The sequence below is a fragment of the Crocuta crocuta genome, unplaced genomic scaffold (assembly GCF_008692635.1).
Source record: "Crocuta crocuta isolate KB4526 unplaced genomic scaffold, BGI_CrCroc_1.0 scaffold158, whole genome shotgun sequence".
Taxonomy (NCBI): Eukaryota; Metazoa; Chordata; class Mammalia; order Carnivora; family Hyaenidae; genus Crocuta; species Crocuta crocuta.
The window spans coordinates 1,272,816-1,294,554 of NW_027532590.1; the positions used below are offsets into that span (position 1 = coordinate 1,272,816).

General features: G+C 35.0%; 1 protein-coding gene across 2 annotated transcripts in view; it reads left to right on the forward strand.

Annotated features, from left to right (window-relative positions):
* Positions 1-16,826, forward strand: part of GLRA3 (glycine receptor alpha 3) — a 180,672-nt gene extending 163,846 nt beyond the window's left edge. The window contains exons 9-10 of one of the 2 annotated variants that reach the window (XM_077779663.1): positions 2,259-2,303; positions 16,548-16,826. In XM_077779663.1, the coding sequence (XP_077635789.1) occupies positions 2,259-2,303; positions 16,548-16,826 (324 nt within the window). The remainder of the gene's footprint in view (positions 1-2,258; positions 2,304-16,547) is intronic. The other variant, XM_077779664.1, reaches the window with a different exon arrangement.
* The last annotated feature ends 4,913 nt before the right edge of the window (positions 16,827-21,739 follow it).

Consider the following 21,739-nt stretch of genomic DNA (forward strand, 5'->3'; position numbering starts at 1 on the left):
ACTTGAGAACTTTATCAACTTCTTTCTAATGTATTTCCTGGGAACAACACCATTTTTTGCTTCTATTAACAAAATATATCATTTCTTACTTGCATCGTGGGGGTCTTAGTGATGGTCATACTTAACATGTCATCAAATATAACTATTAAAGTTGTTCCTTTTATCAAACTCATTCCTTTGTTTCCATAAACCATTATCTATTTATTAATGCTATGATGTTCCTGTAAAACTATGTGACCTCTTGTTTATGCATACTTTCATGTTTTTAAGTTATTTATTCTGAAGCTCTATGGGAAACAATAGAAGGTGCTATTTTTGCCTGGTTACACCTGTTAAATGAAACCTAAAAGAAATTGTATTTAGAGCATCATTAGGAGACCACAGGAAGTTGTAGAAGTAATCTCATAATTGAATTTGGTTGTGCAGAATGGGGTTGTTCCCCTCTAATAAGACTTGTAATGTCATCTCTCTTTATGTGCACATACGTTCAATCAAACCCCTTTGCTTTTCTGTAAGGGAAAGTTTCTATTGACCAGCATATCCATGAGTTTACTTCTTTTAATGTGAATGTGCCAAGTGACATTTAAAAGCAAATGGACTCATACACAATAGAGAAATGTCAAGGTTGTATGCACAGGAGAAACTGTGTCTAGAATCCAATATATTGGAATATTTAAGTCAAAACATGCTCAAATCTTCAACAGAGTAGTTTGGTTCATATAGTGTGCAATTTTAAGGATGTTGAAAGGATTCAAGTTTTATAAGGATTCCTTATCGTTTTTGAACTATTTGCTGCAATTTATATATTCGTAAAATTTTTAAAGCCCTCAGCCCATGATTTCTCAGTACTGAACAGTAAACATATTCTAACATACTAGTGTATTCAGTCGTGTCTAACTGACTCTCCAAAATCATAATAAATACCCAATTTACAATAGCATGGAAGGAACATCAGGATTGTGATTATCTGAGCAATACATTGGACAAAAGCAGTGCTTGAGCTTATATTGGTTCAAGTTGTTATGGAAATAAAAGCACATTATTTGTATATTGAAACACATTTGGATGGGGAGATGAACTTTATCTCCTTCTCCCCCTCACTGCCCTATGGACTGGTGTCCTTGTACCTTTCTCATTCCTTTTCTGCCTCTTTCCTCTCCTTTCTTCCTCCTACTGCCCACTTGTTCTCCTTTCTCTCATGATACTTGGCACTGGCTGAAACACTATCACAGGACAAAAAACTCTCTGTCATAAGGGTAAAGCTTCTGTTTTTTTTCTTTCTTTTTAAATGACCGATAAAGACCATTTTTCCTTCTAATATTAATACAAAGTAAAGCAATACTTATTTCCTCTTCTCGTTTTGGTTTGCTGTTTTGCCTTTTCTCTACTTCTTTCCCATTTCTCTACTTCTCTCCTCCTTTCTATATAATTTAAATGTATCAGCCAGAGGGGTGCCTGGGTGGCTCTGTCTGTTAAGCATCCGACTTGGGCTCAGGTCATGATCTCATGGTTCCTGAGTTTGAGCCCTGCCCTGCATCAAACTCTGTGCTGACAGCTCAGAGCCTGGAGCCTGCTTCAGATCCTGTGTCTCCTTCTCTCTACCCCTCCCCCTGCTCGCACTCTGTCTCTCTCTCTCTTTCTCAAAAATAAATAAACTTTTACAAAAATATAATAAAATACATCAGCCAGATGCTGAGAAGTATGAGGTACGTGGTGTCCAAATGAGGGGTATGAGTTCAGACATTTTCCACACCTACCACACATCCAACAGCAATAGTATCCAATGGGTAATATAATAGACTGTATTGTAAGTCTAGATGTTCAATTCTGGTTCCTCCTTAAAAAGAATTATCCTACCAAAGTGACTCTTTAATTTTACTACGTATAAGAATATCAGGATACATACTGTAGCCCGTTATTCTTTAGTTCACAGAAAGATAGCAAGATTAATTTTTCTAGTGAGTGTTTCTCTAGGAAAACATGGAAATACACAAATAGTAATATCTGATTATTTTCTAACAACTAGTTGAAACATACAGGGAGCAAATAATGTAACTGAGATTTAGTGCAGGAAAAAAAATAGCTTTTTTAAAGTTCATTTCATACTTTGGGGGTTTCATAGCTTGCATATGTGAAAATTGACTGTGTATGTGAAAATGATATATGCAATGAAAACCAATTGTGCAATTATATTTACTCATATATGACTTGATTCTCTGGTTTCTCAATCCCTCTCGGTCCACTTTACCTTCCCACAGACAGAAGCTTTTGCATTGGAGAAGTTTTACCGTTTCTCAGACACGGTAAATTCACTTTCTTAACTCTAAGTAGAGGAATGTGGTTATCGGTAAAAAAGCAGACAGCATATTCTGCACCCAGGCAGTGTTTGGTGGGGAACCATAGCCCCTTGCATATTTAAATCCAAACAACCACCATCCCCCTTCAGTTATGGATATTCTCTTTCTCAAATTCCCTCACTCAGTAAAAAGTGAGTGTCTTCCCTCACTCAGTAAAAAAATACTTAAATATCATCCTTCATCTTATCAGCTGAGTTATTGGATGGGTCAAAATGATTTTTAAATATATGTTAAACAGAAATAACACACATAATCTTCTAATAGTCTCCAAGAAGGAAGTAATCCTTTGCTTGAGAAAATTCATTTCAAAAATTAAAGGAAAATTTATTTGTACAAATAAGTTCTAAATGCAGCCTTTCTGGTCAGAAAATAGAGACCTAAAAATAAGGCAAAAGTAAAATGCTTTGTCCAACATATGTATCTTTAGAATCTATTTTTAATGTTAAGATTCTTAATAATAAATAGATGATCTTAGTTTTGATAGCAGCATCCCTTGAAATATTTGATGAAAAAGAGATCACAAGGTCACATGTCCAAGTATAATAGCTAAACAGTTAGAAAGGTGGTCTATACTAGACCATATTAGTTGTTTGTCTTGGCCGCCTGTAATATAACATGCAGTGATTGAATTTAAACATGCCCAAGCCAAGACTTTAGGCTGGGGAATCATAAACAGTCCAGACCATGAAATTAAAATTTCTGGAATAAAGTTCATTTAAAAATACCTCCCCAGATGATTCTGCTGCACCTCTTGGTTAAGAATAGATGTAGTGTTAGATAAACAAATAGGAAACATGTTATATTCATCTAATTGAAGGATTTGCAATGTCCTAGCAGGAATCTAGAGCCAGTATTATTTTAAAGCACTTACTAAATTTTCTTATAACATGTAATCATTCAGCTAATTTTTCTACTAAAATTGCATATTTGCTCCCAACATAGCTAGCCACATCTCCTTTACTTTTTCATCCCTGAAAAAAATTTCATTTCATCCAATTACTTGTACTTAATTATCTTAACTATAAATTTAAAAAAATTAATTACATTGTATTTGCTTAACACAAATAGTAGCCTCTTTGGGAGACAATATATTTAACTTCCTAGCAGTTAATGCCTATAAGAACTGTAGTATAAAAAGTATATATTTAATTAAATATTGCTTTACAAAACAATGCAAAAAGAACTCTGATGAAAAATTAGGTTTACCTCAGCAACCATCAATAAATACTTCTTTTTAAAAAAGAAACAAAATGCTAATGCAAATACATTCATTAGAAATTATATGACTTCCATTTGCTTTATAATATTCTGATCATTGTGCAAATTTGGAGGTGATCATTTTGACTTTTTGAAAACTATTTTCTCAACCTGACAAGACTTTGAATTTATCATTTAAAAAAAAACTGTGTATCTTGCTTGGAGACAGTCTGAGCAATTGAAATCTTTAAATCAGCATAATCTAAATGAGACTAAACATTGACCTAATGCCCTTTATTTTCATGAGTACCTGTTTACACAGTTTTCCCAAGCACTCTGAATTGGCAGAATAGGCAAAGTAAATAAAACAGCCTCAATATAAAAAGTTTGTCACAGCAGGAGGCCTTACAGTAATGTAAATATTATTCCTAAAAAACCTTTAACTTGGTTCAGAATTGGCTTAGCATTGTGTGGAATCTCTCATATCTTACTTTTTCTCTATTAAGGTAGGAGCGAGTGAATCTTTGGTCTCTTATGAAAGAATACAAGTTTGCTCTTATATCCAAATTTCCCCACCCCACACTGTCATAGCCTGCTGTGTGCTGAGTGCCCACTGCGCCTTGTCATAGATGCTTACCCCCAGTGCTGTATATGTGTGGGTGTATGCATGACCTGAAAGTGTTTTGGTTAGAAGTTCCTCTTTCCACATGTGATATCATTACTTCCGTCCTGCAGGGTTATAAAGGAGTGCCCAAAGTGTTTCTAAATATATGTTATTTGTTGAGAGAAACGGATGAAATGGGGTTGCTTTAATGTATTTCTCATAGCTTCTTCTGCATCACGCTGTAATGATGCAGTGGTTTGCTGAGAGAAAACATATTCACACTATATTCTAGTACCTCTGTCTTCCTGCTTGTTACTGTATGTCCATTGTTATTTATATACTCAAATAAAATAAAAATGGGCCATTAGTTCTAGATTTGAGAAATAAAGGCCAAATTTATATTTTGCTAAGCACGAAGGTTACCGTGGGGGATGGGCTAAATGAGCGATGGGCATTAAGGAGGGTGCTTGTTGTGATGACCACAGGGTGTTATATGCACATGATGAATCACTAAATTATAATTCTGAAAGCAGTATAATACTATATTAACTAACTAGAATTTAAATAAAAATTTGAAAAAATATATCATTGACTGCATTTTGACTATCTGTACAAAAGCTTGTAATTATTTTATTGACATGTGTTTATATGCTGTCTTACTTCAAAAATAACTCAAAGTAACTTCTGGGAATAACAAATAATTGTTTTCTGCCCTGCACAGCTTTTCAGCATTATAGTCTTAAGACACACACACACACACACACACACACACACACACACACACACACATGCACACAGGTACATATATAGATATACAGACAGATATGGATCTATCTATTTCTATATCTATATCTATACAATATTTTGAAAGGATGAGGTTCCACAGACAGCTGAAAGCAATGTGGTACCCATATATACTAAATTATTTAATAAAATTTCCATTTAGCTCAGTTTATGCTCAGACTGTAGTCTGGAGTATAAGATATTCTTTGAGTAGGAAAATATTTCTTACAAATTTCTTTGATACATGCCTGAGGGAAAGTAGTTTCCCAATCATTTCAAACTGAATTACATTTGAGTGACTCTGATGGGGGCGGGGTTCAAAATGTCATCCTCTCAGGTAAGCCGAAAATGGTTAGAAATTAAGGATTTCCTGCAAACAAATATTTAGAGTTTGTGCGAAACACTGCTAAATCTTGGAGCTATATTCTCACTGAACTATCTATTTAGGAAAATAGCATTCAATAAAATAATGTAACCTCTACTTAACCTAATTTCATGTGCATTATAGTGACTTCCATCTCAAAGTTAACTAAAGCACATATACTGCCTTTTACATATGTTGTCTATCATAATATCTTATCTTATGTCACCCCTTAATTCCAAGTTGGCACTGAATGAATCTACCATATTGTGCTAGAAACAGATACAAGGGTATTTAAAAGAATTATTTCCTTGATTTTTCTCAATCTTCTAATATGTATCTATTCCATCTTTGTGTTATTTTATCTTAACATTCATCTGTTTAAGCTTACATTTTACCATTTAATAATTTCCAAACCATTTCTGAATCTAAATTCAATATACAAACATAAACTTGGCCAATTCATAACTAATGCACATCATCAGTAATAAAGACAAAGTTCTCATGAGAACTAGATTTTAAATAATTTTATATTGCCAATTGACTTGCACCTATAATGCATTTTTAACCTCATGTATAATTGTATTTTTTTAAGCTTTCCATTTTAAAATAATAGGGCAATGTATACAAATGTATTAAACTGACATTTATTTTGGAAAAAGAATTTTTAATTCATTCATATAATTCATCTTACCTCAGAATTTTCTAAGTGATGGAGATTTCTCCCCCCAAAAAATAAGCCACTGTTATGTTTATTGCTAATTTTTTTTCCCAAAATCCACACACTATGAAATTCTGCAAGTGGAAATTAATAGCAATTCACTTTTCCTTGTTTTGTTACTTTCCTATTTGGCAATTAGCAGCTACAGAAAATTGTTGAAACAAAGACCTTTGGCATAATTATTTACCATCTTGATTGTATATAAAACACCCAAAGTCACCTACCAGAGGAGAAACATTATATAATAATGTAGTTAAAGCTGTTGTGCCTCACAGCAGTTTACATAACAAATCACCATTCATGGTGTCGTATTTTACTACCATTCATATTTTACTACATAACTAATGCAGGTCATCGGTAAAAAAAGCAGGCTTCATGCCTCACCACTCCCACACCCCAAAATAAGATGTTGGTCATTTCTGAGGACTAGGAAGAAGATAGAAAATAAATTCTTATCTTACATGCATGTTAATATATATATTTTATATGATAGAGATGAGGTCATTGAACTGAATGACTGCCTTTGCCCTTGGATTTTTTTAATAGTTTATTTATTTATATTGGGATAGAGACAGGCAGAAAGAGGGAGAGAGAGAATCCAAGCAGGCTCTGCACTATCAGCACAGAGCCTGACATGGGGTCCAGATTCACAAACTGTGAGATCATGACCTGAGCTGAAACCAAGAGCTGGGTGCTTAACAGACTGAGCCACCCAGGTGCCCTACATTTGGATTTTCTGTTTTCAGTATTTCTAGTTACACTATGCATGTTATATGAGTCAGTCTTTGGCATAGCTCTCTAATAAAATGAAAATGTATGTAGCATGTTTCACAGTGTGGTCCTGATGCATAATTACTGAAACATTTTTCTCACTTTCAAACTTAGCAAAAACAGGTTCTACTGTAGAAAGAATTGCACACTAACTAAATGAGTTTTTACATTCTTCATTGCCACCCTTCTAACTTGCTTACCGCATAGTAAGTGGGTTTACTCGTGAGTCAATTAAGGTCTGTCCTCAATTTTACTTTTTAAATCAGCCATGTTCTTTTGCTCTTTTTTAGTTCATTCTATTTAATTTTTATAATTGCCTATATTTTGAGCCAATTTTAAATATTGGCTAAGACATAGTGTTTGAGTCAGAAGTTTTAGATGTTGGTCTGAACACTTTACCTGTGTGGGCTTCAGTCTACTAGAATCTCAAGCTGAAGATATCTCCAGAAAATTGAATTATTTCAAAGAAATATTTGAGTACCACTTGGAATAAAGAATATTACTGCGCATCGGCATTTTAAGTCAGATTTTAAATTTGGACCATCTAATATTTTTGTGATTAAAAGAATATATTTGGAAATGACTTCCTATAGCACACACACATTTTTATAATGCAAATGCACAATTTATTGTCATGTTTCTAGAACGTCAGTTCTCCTCAACACCTTGTTTTTATTGCCATTACTAGGAAATAAGTATTTGAACAAGATGTTTTCATGAGGGAAATGTTTTTATTGGAATTCATAGTGTTTCTATTTCTCCAACTCCACAATTAATAAGAAATATGATGTTCGTGAAACTATATTCCAGATGCTTTTGAAAATAATAATGTGCTCTACCATGCCATTACACATAATTATGCAGAGTCCATTGCCCAGGATATGCTTAGGCCTGTAGTAGATTTAAAAATGGTTAGGGGCGCCTGAGTGGCTCAGTCGGTTAAGCATCTGACTTCAGCTCAGGTCATGATCTTACAGTTCATGGGTTCGAGGCCCACTTCAGGCTCTGTGCTGACAGCTAGCTCAGAGCCTGGATCCTGTTTCGGATTCTGTGTCTCCCTCTCTCTCTGACCCTCCCCTGCTCACACTGTCAATCTCTCTCTCAGAAAAAAAAAAAACACATTAAAAATGGATAAAGATATAGATCAAATAAATAGCCTTACGTATAGCCTTACCTAGAAGCAGCCTTACATAAAACAGAAATTATTAAAAAATGAAATAATAGTTAAACACTAACACAAAAGTCACCCCAGAGTATGTGTTCATAAACTGTTATTTAAAATGTAAATTTGAGTGGAGTTCAAAAGATGTTTCTTCACTGTAAATTCAAGCCTACTTGCATAGACACATTGTGCCTCTTGGAAACGTTTATAGAACTTGATGTGCATTCTGATCACCTAGAAAACTTGCTGGGAATGCAGATTCCTGGGACAACATAAAGGCTGATGGGTGCTAATCTCCACAATTGCCATTCAGAAACCTTGACCTCCGCATCCCTCCCAGTGATTCCAAGACAGGTGTTTTGTGGACCGCAGTGTGGAGAAACATTGCCCTCCCCTAGGCTGTCATTATTTCATGCACATAGGATGATGGTGCTTTTACAGGTTGTTGCCAAATTTTATGAGGGATAGATGCTACATAAAGATGATTAAGTTTAAATTGTTCAAACGTTTTATTTTTTCTATGAAAACTGACATCTAAGGGTCAAGTAGCTTTGTTCCTTATGGCACCATAGCCCTGATTACAGGCTTGAGAAAGCAGTAATGGCTACGAGATAGGAATAAGCTTTAGTCTCATGTCATTTACTTAACTTTTAGAAGAATAAAAGGCAGGAGAAACAGCAGATTCTGTTGTTGAAAGTATCTTCAACTAATTGGAAGCCCTCACAGGACTCAAGCACTCAACATGTTTTATCTCCTAACCCACAGAGAGCATGGGTGTCTTCCTAGTTTAAAGACATAGATATTATCTATTAATATTATCTAATATAAATATGATCTAATAATAAATCATAAGTATCAATGATCCCATCAGAAAATGCACTCGTGGACCCAAAACCATTATATCAGGCATGTAATATATATCTGATATATTATCTCAGAACCATTATAACACAAAAGAAATATCTGTAGGTGGGAATGACAAAATTGTGTCACAGCATGGTTCCCAACCCCCGACACTTTGACCACAGAAACTAGAAACCTTGTTAAAGGCATGCTTTGTTACTGTCACTCATACTCAAGTGATCTACACACTCATCCTGTGAACAAGCCAGCTTCTTATGTCCTTGCTGTCCTGTCTTTAGTAATAAGTGTTTTAATTCCTCATTCCAGTTTCTAATTAAATGCCTTCACTATGTTGCACTCTTGGGCCATTTTGTACACTGGTCGTGTTGCAATGTGTTCTTTTGTCCAATGAGATCTATTTCAGGAACCTAAACTGATATAAAAATGTTTTGTTCCAAGCCATTAATAGTATTTTCAGTTGTGGCTTCTGTTATGGTATAAAAGAAGTCCAAGATGGACTGTCTATTTCTGCCCAAATACACAGGATCTTCCAGGAGCTATAGTCAAAGACCTTAGTATTCCATCGGCCAGCAATGTGTTAGCACTTATCCTCAAGAGATTTAATTCAAAGGCAATTTTAAAGCAATATTTTCTTTCATTAATATTCAGGTCAAGCTCTCACTATATCAATGTCACAACAGAGGAATATGTCACAATTCTGTCCTTTGCTGTATGGCCTGGACACCATCATGGCAACATCCATGGCCAGCCCAAGACATCTGTTTTGGCATTCTGTTCTCCTTTGGAGCTAGCAACCAGGAAAAGATTACTTGACTTAATTTAATTCTACCCTGGAATTTTTATAAGGAATTTCGTCTCCCACCCTGGGACGTTCTTCACTGTTCATTTAACCTTGGCCATTTGCCTGGCCATAAGGCAACGCCACTGGCTAGGGCCAAGAGCTTTGAATATCCAGATATTGCTCTGAGAGCAAGAACCAGTTCTTCTGATATACTGCCACATACACTGGTTCTCAAGTCAGCCCATTTTGTGGACCTACCTTGCTTTCTTCAACTACAGTTATTTATTTGACTGCAGGTGTGGTTTGACTCCTGACCTTCTATGTAAAAGTTCTGTTGGTGAACGAGGTGACCTGCTTTGTCTCAGTGGGAAGAGAATCATGAGGTTAATCCCACTCTGATAGCTCTTGCTGGAGGTTCTGTCTCTGGTCCATTGTCAAATAAGCTACCTTTTCATGTATATGAAGTACTTCTCCTGAGTAGTTCTCCTTAGCCTATTCCTAAACCGACCATTTTCATTTTATTAGGGTACTTAGATTGAAATTCTGACCTTGCCCATCATAGCACGATAGGTATTGAAAGCCTAAATAAAAACTGAAACCTTTGGGTTTCTTCAGTTTGGGGACTGCTTCTACCAGAGCACAACAGAATATCAGTAGTTGTCATTCAAATAGATTGGAGAGTTTTCCAATCTAGAACTCTGGCAGCCATGTTACAGTACCACTGCTGAGCCTTCTCCAGAAATTCCAGTCTGCATGTGTTTTCATAGCAGTTACCTCTAGAGCCGACAGATTTTAAGGCCTCAGAGAGGGAACTTGGGCTGCTTGTTGCCTGCCTCAGACCTGTCAAAGTTCGTTCACCCCTGTTCCTCTCTCAAATTCATTCTGTCTTCTAGTCACTGTATACAACATGGTCAACGGGAATCAAAATGTATCTGCCAAATTACAAATAGTGTTACAAGCTGTATTTTTCATAGCAAGATGCAGACTAGATAATAGTTTGTCTTTTATTGTTTATAAATCATTTCTTATGGTTTACTCTGATTATTTCCGGAAACTGGTCGAATGGGGCTTGGTCCTGAAGTTTAGTGGGTCAGTTAGCCACCTTTACCTAGTCACATGTACCACTAGTTACGAAATCCTCCCTTGACTTTCTCCCCAGAGAGGGAAACCACCATTTATCATTAACCAACTTCCTTTTGACAGTGACCTGGACCAAACTGTTTCAAACCAGCTTGTGATAATAAGCTGGAGATTTCACATTTCCTTAACTTGGTCTATGTCACATGAGGACACACAGTGTCAGACTTTTTCCTTTATATAAACTTAAAAAGGAAAGCCCTAGTCCAGTCTATTAAGCACACCAGTGCCTTGTGACACCTGGCTGATGGTGGAGCACCAGACTCTTCATCTGGGAGTTGTGAGTTTAAGCCCCACACTGGGTGTAGAGATTACTTAAAGATAAAATCTTAAAAAAAAAAAAAAAAAGGCTACCAGCCTCCATTGTCCTTCTAAAAGTCTTCAGATTTTACCATTTATCATGATAGAAGCTGTTGGGGGACTTCTTCAGGGACCCCAAGTAGTCAGCAGTCAGACCATAGGATATATTTAGTGTTATCATAGGCCAGATAGAGCTAGTCTAGAGAAAATGAATTAAAGACTTAGCACCCCTCCTTCCACTATTTCCTTAATCAGAACTAAGAGTTTCATTTACCCACCTAGAATCTTTTTCTAAATGTTTATTTATTTTTGAGAGATAGAGTGAGCTGGGGAGGGGGAGAGAGAGAGAGAGAGAATGAGAGAGACAGAGGGAGAGAGAGAGAGGATTCACAGTGGGCTCTGCACTGAGATCAGAGACCAAATGCAGGGATCAAACTCAGGAACAATGAAATCCTGACCTGAGCTAAAATGAGATGCTTAACCCACTGAGCCATCCAGGCGCCCCCTAACGTCTTAGAATCTTGTATTGTTTAATCATTACCACAGAGGAAGCTTTAGGCAATTCTAAGAGCTTCCCATTTAGTACATCCAACTGTAACAACTGGGCTAGGGAACAACTGCCTGAGATTAAGTTAAAGCCAGAAATGGCAAGACCCTTCATTCATGTGTCATGTCTTTTCCACTCACACATTTAGCCAAAGGTGATACCATCCACTGGATATTCCACTCAGAGCTGTGCAAGGAGAGCCCAGCCTTCAAACCAGTCTTCTTTGTTTCAACTGCCTTCATGGATGGAGAAAATTCAGCAGCCCATATCAGTGCCTTTTGTTTCCATTCCCCACTGGCATCAATGATTTATCTTCTGAGATGAAAGCAGCATATTTACCAGGGTTCCTTAAAGGAAGCAGCTGCCGGAACTAGAACAGATTTCCTTCCTCCCAGCTGGCAATAATGTGCCGGGAAATCTTTCATAGGACTCCTTTCAATTTTCATTCTGTGTCTTAAAAGCCACCTAAAGGGAGCTAATAGATTTACCTCTGGCCATGATCTTTCTTCTGAACAGCCCAGAATTTTTTTCCCATCAGCGAAACCCAGCATGGAAGCTATAAAAGCAAATGTACCCACGAATCATGTATATCCTCCTGCCTTTCCAGAAGGAGAAGTATGTGGGGAACCCATGCCTGGAGGACTCCCCTAATCATAGTGTCCATCAGAGTTTAGGTCAGAGAATGTGGTTTGCCTAGGCTCATTTTATTTATCACATGGCCAGCCCAGGTTTGCTACTTCCCTTAATGTAACGACTTCTGCTGTTCAATTTCACAGCAGTGAGAGAGCCAGGAAGCTGGTCCTCAACGTAGAGTCACACCACCCCAGGCTTTACCTGCTCCAAAAGAGTCATTGATTACATGCCTGCCAGTAGCTGCAACAAGTGAGAAGTCAGCATTCACAGCTAACATCGTTTTTCATGCTGCAGCATATACATATAATATATATAACATATATAGTATATATATTTTATATATTATATATGTGCATATGTCAATCCTAGAAAGCATAGACTTCACAGATATCAGCTGGTACTTCACAGTAAAGAGACCCAACTTCTTTATGTTATAAATGCTTCATCCAAAATGGTAGCTACAAGCCACATGTGTCTTGAAGCCTGCTTTGGATTCTGTGTCTCCCTCTGTCTCTGCCCTTCTGCTGCTCACACTGTCTCTCTGTCTCTCAAAAATAAACAAACATTGAAAAAAATTTTTAAAAGAAATATAGAGTCTGAGCCCCGGTGTATTAAAAAAATATATATTTTTATATAACCTGATTTAATATAGCCTGATTTCAAGGACTTAGCATGAAATAAAGAATGTAGAAGATCTCCTTTTTACTTTGAGTAAATATTTAAATTATATTTAGGACATATTAAGTTAAAGAAAATGTAATACTGAAATTAATTTCATCTGTTTCTTTTAACCCATTAAAATGGCAGATAATGTAAAATTTAAAATGAAAATTATACACATGGTATTCATGTGTGGCTCATGGTATATTTCCATTAGACAGGGTTACCCAATACTTGCTAGTTTCCAGTGTTGTTTGTCTAAGGCTGCAAAGAAGTGACATCACAGATTAAATGCAATGTTCTTCCAAGTGCCAAGTGGACTTACATTTTCATCTGGAGCACAGGCCACGAAACTGCTTGCTTTACTTGCTCTAATTTCTCTTTCCACCAAGTAGTTTCAGTTTTACAGATAATCAACTAAATCAGAGACAAGAAAATTGTATTTTGAGCCATTTTCCCCTCGGTTTTATCGCCCTGGTCTCCTTCAGTTTTATCTCATTAAGCACCTGTCTGCCAAATCAATAAAGGATCATTCTGTGTCATCCACATTACAATAGTAAGATTTACCCCCAGTTATTTTCCATGAAACTGGCTCTCTCAAACCCAGGGTGGATCAGTATCACATTCTTATCAAATCCCCTCCCTGCACTTGGGGCCATATTGAGTCTGAAAGAATCTGAAAGCTCGGTGAGCTTCAGTGGCCAACGCTGAAATGCAGGGTTAAATTTGTCAATCAGACCCTCCAGACATACTGGGCTTCACTCAGTCCTACAGGAGCATGTGAGGCAGGCGGCACATCAGCGGTAGCATTTCTTCATCTCATCAGGAGGCAGGGCAGTTACTCATGAACATGGCTGCTTTGAGCCTCATCCACAGGTGCATGTAGACGCATTGCCACATGCGTCAGAGCATATGTTATCACATCGACACAGAGAAGCCACAGCCCTTAGTTCTTACCAAACTTGTATACATTCTGGTCACGTAGCCCAAAGGCCACCACACAGCACCCCTTGTGCAGTGAATGTAGCAAACTCCACCTTCCCCCTTTAGTGAGCTCTATTGTTTTCAAGGAAATGATGCTGAAAGGATCATAAGTCATTCATCAGTCCAGGCCTGAGGTTAACCCTCTCCTCACAGTTAGTGGAAAGATACCATGGAAAATTATGTGGTTGTTCACATTATCACAATATCTTAAATCTTAAAAAGATTGTCTCTGTTTTGAGATGAGTAACTGAAAGGGGGGGGGTCTCTAAGGGTTTGAACATAGTAAGTTCTTCCAAATGGATGGTTAGAAAGGTAGTCAATGGAGGTGGTTAAAGACACAGAGTTCTGGTTATAAGATAAATAAGTATTAGGAAAGTAATATACAACATGATGACTATAGTTAACATTGCTGCAAGATCTATAGAAAAGTTGTTAAGTGAGTAGATCCTAAGAGTTTTCATCACAGGGAGAAATTTTTTTTTTTTGTATCTATATGAGATGATGGACACTAACTAAAACTATTATGATAATCGTTTTGTCACACATGTAAATCAAACCATTAAGCCATACACCTTAAACTTATACAGTAATATATGTCAATTGTTTCTTAGTAAAACTAGGGGGTGGGTAGTGAGTGGATTCTACTTTACTAAAAACAGTAGCTAGAATCCTAAAATTCTAGCATTTTTATAACCCATCTCTTAATTAGCTCAACTAATATGTCAGCTCCTCATTGGAAGTGCTCATTGAGAAATTATCTTTTGTCCTATTTTGAGATGGATTTTTTTTCCGATACATGGGCTGATACAGGTTAAAAGGCTGTTTTAAATATACTTCAGCATTCAGCTGATTTGCACACACAAGTTGTACACGTTATTCAAATGAACAACACTTTTTTTCTGAAATGCAAACGCCAGCATGATTTCCTAAATTATGAGGAACCTATGTTAGCACTTATATAGGAACAGCTTAATTTCTTGTATATCCACTTTTTTCTGGGACATAGAAAATTTAAGGCAAATAATAATTTAGCTTTAAAATTTCCATGGAAAGTAAAAAAAAAAAAATCCAGTATAAATGAACAGCTTTTTGTTAAAAAAAATTTTTTTTTTAACATTTTTATTTATTATTGAAAGACAGAGCAAGACAGACCATGAGCATAGGAGGAGCAGACACAGAATCTGAAGGAGGTTCCAGGCTCTGAGCTGTCAGCACAGAGCCCAACGCGAGGCTTGAACTCACAAACCCATGAAATCATGACTGGGGCCAAAGTCAGATGCTTAACCGACTGGGCCACCCAGGTGCTCCTGAACAGCCTTTTAAAAGAGTATTGAAAATTCAATTTCCAATTTTTATAAGATTACAACAGTATTGAAGTGTAATTAGGATCATTGGCTTTTACTTCAGACCTTCAGACTCCCATTTCCTCAAATTTAATTGCTAATACGTTTTACATTTAAGCTATTTCTGAAGAATTATTTGCTTTTGTTTTTCATGTGAAATTGCTTTACTCCATAATATAAAAATTATTTTATACATTATTACATGAACTTTGATCATCTTCCCATGTTTAGAATCCATTTTAATTTCCATTTTTCAGTTTCATATTTTGTAATAAACTTTTCATTCAGCCTCTACTTGCACAGACCCCAAATAATTTTTCAAGAGTTTGAGCCAATTATTTTTGTCTTCTATATTATCATTAAAAATTACTTTCATAAAAGGAGAGCTTTGACAACTTTAAAACAACTTTAGAAAGTGTCCTCTTATAAACTTTCAGTTTTAGTAGCAAAAAAACCCAATTTTTGACTGTAATTGACAGTCATCTGTTACATTATAAATAAATAAATTGAACTAACTTAAGTTATTGCTTAATGAATTTCATGATAAGCTCTAAATACCATTTTCGTATAATGAACACATTTTCATTTATCATATTTTTATTAAGTAAATTTTGGGTTTTTTTCGTGTATGTATATGGAGAATTCTTTAATTTGCAACATTTAAGAGAAAGGCAATGATATCTTTTCAGAACATGAAATAAACCTCTGCCAAATTTCATTCATAATTTCAACTCTATCCATGTACTTGAAAAGTAATTGCATATAAACTAGAATATATGACTATGTTATAGTCTTCCAGATGGGTTAGTGTAAAACACAGAAGTAACATTAAGTGAGAATAATAAAACCCAATCAGAGTTCTTCAGCTAGAGAGTATTTCCAGTGAAGTCACATAAAAATCATAGGAAATAAACATTAAAGTCTGCCTCTATGTAAAAGAAAAATCCAGTCAATGATCTTGATATTTTCCCCTTTGGCATCATATTATTTATCTATATTATGTAAAAACAAAACCATAATATATGAACATATGTAATGTAAGATCCCAGTAGATTCTTTTTCTTGCTCAATTTATTTATATATTGTAGCAATATGTAGATAATGCCAGAATGCTTAGTTTTTCCAATAAAACATATTATTTGAGAGCTTCATATTTCTTAATAGACACATTTATATGATGCAGTGGGATAAATCAGTAAAACTTGAATGGGAAACAAAGCAACTCAATCTTTATGTACCTGTTACATTTATCATGATATAGTTTACATTATGAGTCTGAAATGCCTGTTATACGTGCTCTGTTCCATGACTAAAGTGTTGTCTTATGTTTTTCTTCTGACAGGATGATGAGGTAAGGGAAAGTCGATTCAGCTTCACAGCCTATGGAATGGGACCATGTCTGCAAGCAAAAGATAGTGTGACCCCAAAGGGCCCAAACCATCCTGTCCAGGTAATGCCGAAAAGCCCTGATGAAATGAGGAAGGTCTTTATCGACAGAGCCAAGAAGATTGACACCATCTCGCGAGCTTGTTTCCCATTAGCCTTTTTGATCTTTAACATTTTCTACTGGGTTATCTATAAGATTCTTAGGCATGAGGATATTCATCAGCAACAAGATTAAGCCTCTGGGGCATGCAAATGCAAACGATCTGTTCGAAGGAAAGTGTCTCTGCCATGGGCGTGTGTATATGTGTGTGTGGTGTACAACAATGACCATCAAATTAAAATGGAATATGGGAAGGTATTATTACGATTCGCACAGCAAAGTCACAAGGTTTATTAAGAGTCCTTTAATGGATACAAAAATATATACTATGGAGATTCTATTTCATATTAATTTAAGGTTATCTGTCCTTTCACAGTATATCATGTAAGTGGACATATTATTGCCAACGTGTTTGTATTGTTATTTAATATCACATAACAGTACACGTGAAAACTACTTTGGAATTCCTTGCTTTTCAGTTCAATGACATTAAATCTTACGAAAGTAAATTTTGCACAATTAACTTTACAAATGGAAAAAGGGGGGAATATTGAAGACTGTAAAAATCTGTACCTTAAGGCTTTAAAATACTTTCTTATTCTATAGTTACAAAACAAAATAATCAGTTAATTCAGTAGAAAACTCACCCAGTAAGAGGATTGCGCATACAAATACTATTGGGCCAACTTATGTAATACCAAAAAAAAAAAAATCATCAAATTATAAATTTGAAATTAAAGAGTTTTGTTATTTACATACTAAATTTAATTGTTTAGAATATAAAATTTGAAGATGGAAATACTGAAAATAACATTACCATTTTTAAATAAGTGTTATAGCTGTGAATTTTGAATTATTGCCAAATATGGAAAAACACAGGCCAGCACCCTTGTTTTGTTAGTTTTTTAATAGCTGCTTAATTGTACGTAATTATGTTTAATGTTTTGATATAAATGAACAAAGCTCAGTAAGATTTTTATATTTTAGCTTAGATGAGACTTTACAATTTAATGGGATTATAGTATTTAAATTTTGATAAAAATGAACTTAGTTAAAACAAAAATGGATTTATGAAAGATTTTTTAAATAAGAACAGTTTTCCCATCAAAGTTACATGGGTCCAAACTCTTAGCTCCAAATGTAAGAAGGGAAGATTTTAATTCTAAATTGTATAAATAGGTCATTTCTATAAAGTGAGGATTGGTTGTTTTTATATTTCTAATTATTTCAATATATATGGCATTTACTAGATGTGAATAATTTTAAATACAATTTTTACTTAAAATTTATCAGCAACCCATGGAATTATTTCAGTTACAATGGGGCATTAACTCATTTCATGCAGTGTAATTAAGTACAAATTTCTGATAGAGTTCTTGGTTAAATTGAACCAGACTCTGATTCTTTTTCACTTTTGCTATTTTTCTGCATTATTTTTATCATTATTGTTGTATTTTTTAAAAAGCTCTAGAATTCTCTTTAGACATGTTTAATTATTGGTCAGACTTGCTAAATAGAAACTCAATATGCCAAAAGGTTGACAGAGAAAAGTTTAAACATTAAGAAAACAATTAACTCAGCTTTAAGAGAAAAAAATAAGCCGGCCTTTGAATCCAATCGTATTATTTTCTGAACCTTAGCCACTCTCAAACTAAAAGCAAGAACTGCCATTTAAAGCTAAAAATTTCTCAATGCTATTGAACTTTGGTATATCCAGTTATGGTTTTTAAAAATAACTCTTGAAAAAATAATGTATGCTCAGCAATTTTTGCTTGTGAAGGACCAAATTGCCCTCCTTTATAAGTAATTTAAAGTACTATTGGGAGAAAAAAAAAAACTCTTTAGCATTAAATGCAACTGTCACAGCTGAAAGAAATTGTTACTGTTATTCTGAAGACTGTGCACCGGAAAGTAAAACACAGTCTTCTTTATTTGGTGTATATGAATTAAAACCATGGAAATATATTCTTGTACTAAAGATAGATTAGAACACAACATTGTTTGGGTTCCCTGAGGATAAGTTAGGTGGTTTGAAGGTATGATAAACTACATTGTCTCAATATGTCTCTGAAATACTTGAATATATTTTTCTGTACTTTACACATCCTATTTCAAAAGGTCTCCATCATTGCTTAAATTAAGTGAATTCTGCCGGAAACAAAAAGAACTATGTAATGCACCTACTTCCCCTCCCCTACCCCTAGAATTCACAGATATCACTTATTTTCTTATTTGAAAATATTAAAACATGTTTCTTTTATGCCTGAAACTTGGAATGTAAAAATACTATCCACATGACAATTTGTCGTCAGGGGCACTGATATGGTAGAAATCTCTGGGTTTGCTTGTATGTATATATTTATCGTTGTCATACTATCCTAAGAAAATACTCACAGTCATGACTCATATGGCAACCATGACAATATTTGGATGACTCAATTCAAAAGGTTTAAAAAAATGTGTCCCCTCTAACGAATACTTGTAGGTCATTTTAAACTGGAAGACACCCTGCAATTAGCATCTCAAGGTAGTAGTTGCCACAGTAAACCCTGTGTCAAACCTGAGTATTTCAAATTAAACCATCCAGAAAGCTATTGTGAGAAAATTAAAATGTGCCCATATATATTAATGACCCACAGACAGGTTGGAATTCTAATATGGTATTTGAAGTATTTGGAAACGGTCACATTAAAAAGTTTGTAACTTCTGTACATGCAGTTGGTTGCAATTTTTCTTATTGTTATGTATTTCAACCATTGAAGTGTATGGTTCAATAGTATATGAATTTTTAAGAAACCTTGTACCTTACATAGCACATATTCCGTATGCCATACTTCTTCCTTTCCCAAACAGTAGAATTGAAGTTCAACTCTAGGGGAGATCTGGAGCTTTCTTTACCACTTAAAATAGATTCCAGAAAGACAGTGTAGAAGCAAGAAAGCCAAGGATTTTCAAAATTTCTCTAACCTCTCCTCATGTTTCTCCATGGCAGTTACTCACCTGCAGAGCCTATTCCACTCCTGGTTGTTATGACAACTGGGGTGCCTGGGTGGCTCAGTCGGTTGAGCATCTGACCCTTGATTTCAGCCCAAGTCATGATCTTACAGTTTGTGGGATCAAGCCCTGCATCAGGCTCTGAGCTAAGAGCACAGAGACTGCTTGGGATTGTCTCTCTCCCTCTATCTCTGCCTCTCCCACATCTATTCTCTCTCTCTCTCTCTCTCTCTCCAAAAATATAAAAGTAAACTTAAAAAAGAGAGAGATTGTTATGGCTACTTATTCTATAATCAATTCCTATTCTATGGACATAGTCTAATAACATTTACCTTAATTTCAAAATATAAGTGTTTTTAAATCTATATATCCTTAAAATATGAATACATTGGGTTTATGAATTCCCAGGATCTTATTGAAGATAATGGGAATTTTAGAAAGAAAATATGAAAAAATAAGCCAACCTGTTTAACAGAAGAGAGAAATTTGTTAATTACTTTAGCACTCCAAGATGTTGTGATTTTCAGAGAAAGATAGGTATATCTTCCATACTATACATCCATATATAAAAATATACTTATGTGTACTTAACATGATATACCTCAACCTCAACCTAGTAGTCACTTCAGAGGACTGAATATTGGCAGTTAAATTTTCCTTTCATCTATAAAGTACACACTCCATGAAATGTACTTGAGGGAATATGGGAATTGCCAATATTAAAAGTAGAAAATACTCTCAGTATTAAAAGTAGGCAATTGGAAATACTGAAATTCATAGATGTCTCTAGCAACCATTAGAGCATTCTAAAAAGGAACCTTCTAGATTGAAAATGTGCCGTCCTAGACCAATTAATCATTAACAATCTTTGAGGTCCTGTCTCTTAATCCAAGACAGATTTCATGTACTTTGCAAGATAGGTAATAGCAAAACCTCTCAAAATGTATCAGTATATACTATCTGCATTTCTCATATAATTGATGCTGAACTAGTAAAGAAAACAAGTCATTCCATGCATATGGCATAAATTTACATTTAGTCTATCAGTATTCACTATATCAGTCATCAGTATTCAGTATGCTGACCAGGTAAGGACTATAAAATTCATGAGATTGGTTAAAATATGTTAAAAGAATACATTTGGTTTCCACCACAGGGATTTGCATTTTAACAATCTAGCCAACACAAATATAATCAATAGAAATTAACCTATAACCTAATAGTTATCTTAGTTCACTGAGATTAGTCAAGAATTGTCTAGTGATTCCGAGAATATGTTTTGCATCTTTATATTAAGAAGCTTGTCTTTTGAATTATCCTCACCTATTACACACACTATTATGATAACTATCTTTTCTAGTTAATTTGGGTATTCAGTTTTGGAACCAGATCATTTTATTGCCATGCTTGGCTTCTGGACTGTTACTTGCTGCTATAGAGTTATAGAAACAGCACAACCAGTTCTGACAGACTATTGCTGTCTTCATGTTCATTTCAGAGAATAATTTAGTTACAATGACTGTACAATTTCTTAAGTGACAAGTATTAAAATTTTAAGATGTCTTTAACTGTATCCCAATTGCCTAATCTGCAATTTTAAGCAAAATGAAAGATACAGTTTTTCAAATAGTTTTTACAAGACCACTTTCTTTAACTGAACTTATCTAATAATGGGCAGTGGAAAGGTATGACTTGAAGATTAGAATTCTATAAAAGATTATAATTTTGAACATAATGACCACTGAGTCTTGTTTTCCACAAAACCTTCATAGTTTCTTACTACATCCTCTATTTTGGCCATGATGTCATTCATAGCAGTGTAGGATTAATCATGTCCATCTCAATGATCAACAAATAATCTTTAATCACTAGTTTCCATGACATCTAGATTGTAGACCTTAAAGTGTATCAATTCATCGACTTTGACATTTCAAAAAGATGCTAAAAATAAGAAGAATGACTGCTTGTGACTATGAGACCATCTGGTATTTTTAATACAGTATTTTAGAAAAAAACGGTGTACATGGACACACAAGTTCCCTCTTTATTGAATG